We start from the raw sequence: 8437 nt of genomic DNA, 5'->3' as shown, positions 1-8437 counted from the left end.
GTCAGACACAATTGTAACCACCCCTGGGTTTTTATTCTTCCTCTGTATTTGACTTCCAGTCAGACACATTGTAACCACCCCTGGGTTTTTATTCTTCCTCTGTATTTGACTTCCAGTCAGACACATTGTAACCACCCCTGGGTTTTTATTCTTCCTCTGTATTTGACTTCCAGTCAGACACATTGTAACCACCCCTGGGTTTTTATTCTTCCTCTGTATTTGACTTCCAGTCAGACACATTACTTGCATTCTAAAAGTTTTCCTGATCGGCCTTTTTTTCCTTTGTACTGTACATTGTTTACTCTGCCTAAGCAACTCCTGCTGAACAAACGTTTCACAAATCCACACTTGATCTGTGAAAGAACAGCGTCCAGAGTTAGTGGCATGAGTTCACCTGTTGTTTCGTGCGATCACCCTAGTGTCGTGCGGTCAAGAGTCTGATATAAACATATTATGTGTTTTCTACCTGCTTGTATTAATATCGAAATTTTCAAAAATGTTTATTTTATTCTATTTTTACAACACGTTGGTCAAAAATGTCGGTAAGTTCTCCCTTTTACTTTAGCTCCCCATTGTACTATGTCATTCATCTAGAACCTGACATGGCTTGGTGGTTAGGGCACTTGACTCGCAGTCTGCGTGTTATGGGACCGAGCTCTGTCACCGAACATGCTCGTTTTTCCAGCGTGGGGGCTTTATAATGTGACGGTGATCCCCACTATTCAAGAGAATAAATAATACAGAGAAGGATAAAGAGAAGGCAGCTAGTCAACACCACCCATCGCCAACTTTTGGGCTACTCTTTTACCAACATATAGTGGAATTAACCACCACATTATAACGTCCCCGCAGCTAAAAGGATGAGCATGTTCGGCGACCCGCAGATTACGACTGGAGAGCCTTAAACACCAGGCCATTCCTATTTGTGTCTTACAGAGAAGCATGTGGATACCTGCTTTGTGCATTTCAGGACTGTGGCGTATAAGAATGGTATATTTTTCTTCATGAGTGTTTGCAAGGTTCACTACGTCTGTTGCTATTTAGTTTGATGATACGACGGATTACTATAGTCACAGGTGAGGTGCGTTTCTGCACCAGTTACTAAGCAAAATACAGTTTCGACAAATCTTTATTGCTTGGGAATACTCTGAAGACCTTAATACGTTATCAGAGAGTTTGTAGTGAGACAGATGGATTGATTTTCCTTGTGCTTTCCTTCAAAGAAGACTTCACACTGTGGTTGTCGTACACTATCCACGGGACGAACATCGTGATTGATCAAATCATCACAGTTCTAGATAGCTTCCTTGGACACAGGTATGTTCGTTGACAACTTAATGCTATCAAAGATAACACATGTATAATCTGAAATCACCAGATCTGGCTATTGAGTTGACTGGTCTGTGACTGGATCTTCTTCTTTTACTGAGTCTCCATTTTTATAGATAAATCTACACTTTACCACAGCATGGGCGGAGTCTGTCTTCAGCTGTCATAACATGCAACTAATGGTAGAGAACTCGTACTTTCCTATCACATCACTGAACACAATATAACGGGAAGCATGGAATTAGATACGTTGAGACTCAGAACTTTAATGTCTTTGTCATTTCGTCCTAGATAAAATTATCACCACAGAGCCTTACCCATAGGAATGTTCTGTATGTTGTTTCATCTGTTTTTTTCTGTGTCTAGTTTGTTTTCCTGCACGTTGTATAGCATGATTTTGTTTTTTGAGATATATAATATCTTTAGATTTGATGCTATTTGTGGTCTCTGTTACTCTGAACAATTTGGACTTGGACAATACTTCTTTCAATTGATTAAATTAAAATACGTTTCTTGACGCACCAAGTCCAAATAGGTATTGTTAATTTGGCGACCATTTTGAATTTGTCGTCCATCTTTAAAGCTGACGTTATCGATATTTATATCACATTTTGTTATTAAGTCATATAAAGGAAGGTTAAATCACTTACACATCTATCTGTTAGAGATCATATAGTTATCAAAACAATAGAAAACTGGTTTCATGAAAAAATGTTTTCAAGATGGCCACCAAGAAACAAAACATTTTTTTTTTGCATATTTTAAATCATAATTGAGATAAATATATCTACCACGTATTTTGCGATATTACATTAACATATACCACCGCAATTTTGTCTCTCTCTCTATCTGGAGAGAAATTCGACACATTCTATGATTTTGATTCATGAACAATGAAAATAAGATTGTATTTTTACAAAGTCAATCTTTTTGTTGTTTATTCATAAGCGGAGTTTAAAAGCCCGAAAATTATTGTTTGCAATAACGAAACCGTACAGTTTTGTTGTTAGTAATGTTCTAGTTTCATAATTACACTCTTTCAAAAGTTTTGTTAATCAGTTGTGTCGAGTCCTTCGTTTACTGGCCATTATAAACTAATATCCGTCGTTTCAGTAGTATTAATATTAATTGTTGTCCAGTGTCAGTAACATGAATTATATGCAGATGATTAAAGTGTATATTAATTCATTAAAATTTAAAAGTAAAGAGCTTGTTTAAAATTAGTAGAAAAGATAGTAATAAAGAAAAAATGTAGAACAGTTAATTTATATGTTGATTGTTGAAAGTTACTTTTGTTTTTAATACAAATATAAAAAATGTATTAAACAAGTTAATAACTGTATAAAGCATTACCTTGGTAATATTTTGTCAAAACATCCTATTTGCTAGAAATTCTGTGGTTACAATGTTATCTAGAAGTGTTTTTGTTTGTTTGTGTTAGTACAAAATATACTCGATCCCCGCGCCAGACACAGCGCAGATGGTTCATTGTGCAGAATTCAAGCGTTAGGGGCCCTCAAGCTTACTTCTGTCAAGAATACAGAATAATTCTCAAATGAGCTTGTATTATTCAGAATTAAAACGTAAAAATAATACTGACGTTAATCTTAGTGCATGTAAAGTTAAAAAATAATCCTGACACTAGTCTCTGTGCTTGTAAAGTTAATAAATAAATACCACCATAATACTAATGAATATATAACTTACTGACTCCACTTTTTTGAGAACACTAACTTTCGTTACTTACGAAAATATTTAAAAGTAATGATGTTATACCGATTGTCCAAAATTTTAATCTTTGTTTGTTTGTGTTAAGCGCGAGCTTAAATAATGGGCTATCTTTTCTATGCCCACCGCAGGAACTGAGCTCCTAAGCTCTCCTGAGAGCAACCTGAGGGGAAAGTTTGTTTATTCCTAAATATTTATCGCTTCTTGTTGTAACTTTCCAAATTTCTATACATTAATGTGTTTTATGTGTTTGATTCTTCTAATCAAAGAGATCTTTTATTGATAAAAACGGCCTGTTGTTTGAGGAACGTGACTCGAGTATACAGTGCAACGTGTTTGTTTACTTATAAATCTTGGATTCTGAGTATTCGATATAAACGTCACTTTGCACACATAAACATAAGCTCACGTACAAGCCATCGCGTTTATGAATTTAAAATGCCATCCAAAGTATCTTTTCTTGAAATGAAAATGTCAGACAAAATACTCTTCTTCAGATTGCTTGCTTTAGTCAATTTCGCTGGTACACGGGAATCAGCACCGTAATAATTATACGGCTGAAACATTAGCATATATTGTCTGCTACTGTCTTATACATATGGAAACAATAAAAATGTCTGAAACTGCCAGTGTCTATATCTTATATTAATTCTGTTAGTACCTTTATACGTTCACCCAGCTATCTGCTCCACCATTTCTGCGGCTAGGAGGACCAAATTCGGCAGAATGAATCGGAATAGGGGATGGTCACCTAGGAATGATGGGGTTTAGGAGTAGGTTTCCAAGGTCGCCGAACCCGAATCTAGCATCTGATTTTGTGTTCCTGCCACCTTCGGGCTCCCAGGGGTTCATCTATTATACTGTGCTTATATTTCCTCTTATGAGCTAGCATGATCAATCTTGGTACACGTGCCCAGATACCGTGGGAAGTTGTCCCAACGGTTTTTTTTTTTGGAGGGGGATATGGATGTCCTTGGGGTAGCTATAGAGGAAAATGGGGATAATGGAGGTATTTAATCTGTACATCTGTACGTAAAATTATTAACTTTCATTCTTTTAGAAACTAATATATGGATATTTGTTTTTCAGGAAAGGTCGGATTAATTTACAGAAACATCAAAGTTTCATATATAACATATGTTCTACGTTTCAAACGTTAATTCTTTCTAAAAGTATTTTCCTTAATTTAAGACTTTCACCATTCCAAAGGAACCGAGAAGATACCGAAATTCACGAAGAGTAAAGTCACAGATGTCGCTCACACTTACCACGAGGAAACTGAAGCCCCGAAAGAAGAAGCTCGAGGAACTGCCGATTTAGACCGTAACAATAACGACAGCAGACGAGGATCACTCGAAAGTGAGTCGGAAAATGTTAGAGAATTCCGAGAAGATTCCGGCAGTAATAATTATACAGTTCAGAGTGATTCAAGTGGAAAAACGTCTGATTCAGAAACTTTAGATAAAGTCTATAAAAGTCAGATTGGTAGTTCTCAACCAATAAGTGACACTCGAGACAGAGTTCAACTTTTGAAAAAAATCAATGCCGACTCCATCAAACTGATTGAGTTAAAACGAAACTCTGAAAGAACAGGGTAAGTTTAATTTATCCAAGACAAGTATATTTTACACGTTTACCGATAAATAAAATAAAAATTTAAACTAAATTATTTTTTCAGGCATATTGTTTAAAATATTGCACGATTTCAATCAGTACGTAACTTTTTCAGTACTGTTTAGGAAACTGAATTCACAAGTAAGATTGTGAAACAATAAAGTTAAACCTACAGTTTTCTTTCTACACTACTCTCATAATTATAGTTTATTATGCTCATATTAAAAACTCGGATAATAATGGGTCGTTCGTGATTGCATTCGTGTTTGAATTACACATACATAGATGGGCTTTCACGATCTATGGCAGTGACAAAAGGGTGTGGGTGTTTTGTCTTAATGTAGCCATACCTAAATGGGACGTATTTCGTACAAAGATGGCACTTAGCCGGATATTTTGTAAAAAGTTCATTTGGCAGTTTTCTTAACTCTACGGATTTTTAACTTATCATTATAACTGTAACCTGGAAACACCAAAAATCCCTTAAAAAAACTCTCGTGACAACTCTGTACTACTTTTTAAATATTGTAACATCGGCAGAGCAATAATAAATCACCCGAACATTTGTTGCACTCTCATAAATCTGCCCGATTTCACAAATAGTGACATGTCAGATTCCACTCGTGCAACATTAAATAGTTGTTTTTTACTTTTGTTCGGCTCTTTGCTTTGGGAACAGTTTGTAAAGCTGGCTTTAGTGCGGCTCTTCTAAACCTACACCAATTAATTAAGTTAATTATCTTGTTTACCGTTTCAAGGGAGTGTCTTACTTTAGCTGCAAGGAACTGCTGTATTCTTGGGCTACTTCCGATGACAAGATGTTTAACTTTTTTCACTACTTCCGGTGTACAACTGGTATCTGGTTATGTAATATGCTTTTCCTATACTAGAATCACACCTTCCACCCTGCTTTACAAATACAGTTCAACACTATAGATAGCTCCTTCTTCGAAACGTTAAATTTCCTACCTTGCATGCGTTTACAATCCTGCGATAGGAGGATTTTGCAAAAGTCCTATAATGCTAACCACTTAAAAAAAAGAGACCAATCTAACAAGTCATCATATATCAATTATAATGTAACTCGCTCAGAAGGGGTCAATCTTAGGCGACATCTGCACTTACAAATCACCATATATTAAATACATTGCAACAGGAGGGTCAGGAATTTTAATCTGTGTAGTCTCAGACTATAGAGGGCCTAGGGCAAAGTGATTTGATATTCCAAATGTTACTATAGATTGTGAACAATCCTCCGAATGGTGGATGTGACGAATTAATGTTTGCATGTTCAGAACAAGGTTGATAATTCAACAACATACACTAATCTACAGGTCAATGTCGGGGACATCTGTATCTAGCGATTCAGCCATGGGAAGCAGTGAATGCGGTCATTTTGTTCGACTCCAGGATTTAGAGACGGACCTTATGTGAGCACTTTAGATTGCTTTTATAGATTGACATTCACGATTTCACTAATGTTATTTTCTGCATGTTTATCTTAATACTAAAAGATCACTGGAGATGATTACGGTCAAAATAAGTTATCGAACGATTTTAGTATGTAAGATAGTGCATTTCTTGAAGAAAGGGTTTATTATAACAGATTTGGACCTGATAACGTTTGCCAATCTGAAATAACGATAAATATTTAAAGAGCCCAAAGATAATAGAGCATCGTTAGAAAAATTGAAAACCTGTTGACTTTTGTTGAGCTGAGATGATCAGGAATATCTAAAAACTAAAAATTGTTGTGTTATCTTTGAAATGAATATCTGTGTAAGTTTGAAAGTGGTGGAATGATGTAAGTGCTACATTCACATACATGTTTTTAAACAATGAAACAGAGCATTTTGATAAATAATTCAAGCTTTGTAGAGTTTTGGATTTTTTAAATTGTTCCAAAATATTCATTGGATCTAAGCAATTACTATCTAATTGTCTATGCATATTGTTGAAAAGAGGGTTAATGATGTTACATGTGTATATATACAGCTTAGAGTGCAGAACGCCTTAGCCGACGAAGCATGCCATTTGTTTTATTGTAATGTAATATCACGAATCTATTGCTACTAACTGTGATGTTTCGCCAGAGAATACTTTCTGCACCTCAAGAGTTGTTGTTCGGTAAACGACTAATATAAAATGTGCTTCAAGCAGAACTGTCAGTGCCCTAACCTAGACGGTCTGATGAACTCTGGTATTGGCCGAAAAGCTTCGTCAAAACAGCTAACAATAAATATTTTCATATATTCAAGGATACTGGGAACCCGAATTGTGGCAATAGAGAAAGATGATATGTAAACTATTATCAATCTTATTATAATGTAACATAAAACATAATGTAAACGTTACTACTATATTACACGATTTGTTTACGTTCGAATGATAATATGAACAACGTAGACCTTTACGAACACACATAATCAAGCACATTTCTATTCACTTTTACGTCTGCATAATTGAATATTTTACATAAAACACGAAATTTACAATAAATTGTTAGTAACGTTATAACTCAGTGCAAACTTCGTCTGATTGAAAAACCTGTAAAGAAAATTCGGCGTGAAGAATTTGTTTCGTTATAGAATTAAGAGCAATATGGTTGGAAGCCACCTACCGATTAGGTCAAAATTTGATACTGTTATTGCTCAAAATTTAAACAAAAAAAAATAAATAAAACATATGCTAAAATTGAATATAATTAGTTTTTATGACAATGACCAAGTTGTTAATACCGTATAGTGTTTTTACAGATCAATTTCATTTTCATCAAAACATATAATTTCTTTCATCTTCTGGCACCACGTTATTATTATTATTATTATAGAGTTTAATCTAACTATGATGATATTTTATTTAAGCGTTTTCTGTGTTTGTTTGAGAGCAAAGCCACGTTGGGGAAATCGAATCCCGGATTTTAGCACTGTCAGTCCGAAGACTTGCCGCTATCCCATCGGGGGACTTTAGTTAAGCAGCAGGCCAAATCTGAAAACTAAACTGTATATCTCCAGACTGTTACGTATTGCAATTTCGAATGGTCTGAAACCGAGCTAAATGATAGTTAAATACATGCCGATATATATTCAATTTCTGATATTTGCCAACAAGATTGATACACACAGTTTTTTATTTAATACAAATATATTTTAATATATAAACAACAATACAATGTACAATAAGTTATTTCGAATAGTTATTACAAACAATGATTTATGTACAGAAGTTTCACAAACTTACAAGCAATATAAAGTCTTCTTTTTAGGCTAGAACTTCCTTGATGTCTTATCGAGGGTTGACGATGAGCGAGTTAATTTCGAGTTGACGTAGATATAATTTAACAGGGAGTTAGCTAGCCTTGTAGTTCTCGCTGATCACAGGCCGAGTTTCCACCAATGACGTTAGGTAATGTTTTCGTAAAAGTACTAATGTCTGATGTGAATCCACTGAAGTTGAATGATTTGTAATGTTCGAAATTTATAAATGTTCCTGGTCAAATATCTGAAGTGTCCCGATTGCTAAGCGTTATAACAATCACTGTTATAACCTCCAAAGTTTATAGCACACCAATTACAACAACCTAATAATAGGTACTCTTTTTAGGTGCGTCGCGTTGGTTATATTTATAGGCGTGTGGAGAGATTCTCGAAGATTCAGATTACGTAACAATACAAAGCTGCACAGGCGTTCACGTATATATATATATATATATATACACACACACACACACACACACACACACACACACACACACACACACACACAC

At 35.1% G+C, this 8437-nt stretch overlaps 1 protein-coding gene across 1 annotated transcript in view; it reads left to right on the top strand.

Moving 5' to 3' along the window:
- LOC106463422 overlaps nucleotides 1-8437 on the top strand; it is a 220806-nt gene that overhangs the window by 59814 nt on the left and 152555 nt on the right. The window contains exons 7-8 of the mRNA XM_022390908.1: nucleotides 4249-4651; nucleotides 6006-6101. Of these exons, the coding sequence (XP_022246616.1) occupies nucleotides 4249-4651; nucleotides 6006-6101 (499 nt within the window). The remainder of the gene's footprint in view (nucleotides 1-4248; nucleotides 4652-6005; nucleotides 6102-8437) is intronic.

Source organism: Limulus polyphemus, unplaced genomic scaffold (genome assembly GCF_000517525.1).
Source record: "Limulus polyphemus unplaced genomic scaffold, Limulus_polyphemus-2.1.2 Scaffold1402, whole genome shotgun sequence".
Taxonomy (NCBI): Eukaryota; Metazoa; Arthropoda; class Merostomata; order Xiphosura; family Limulidae; genus Limulus; species Limulus polyphemus.
Note: the sequence above shows the minus strand (reverse complement) of the source record. Positions and strands in the feature narration are given on the sequence as shown.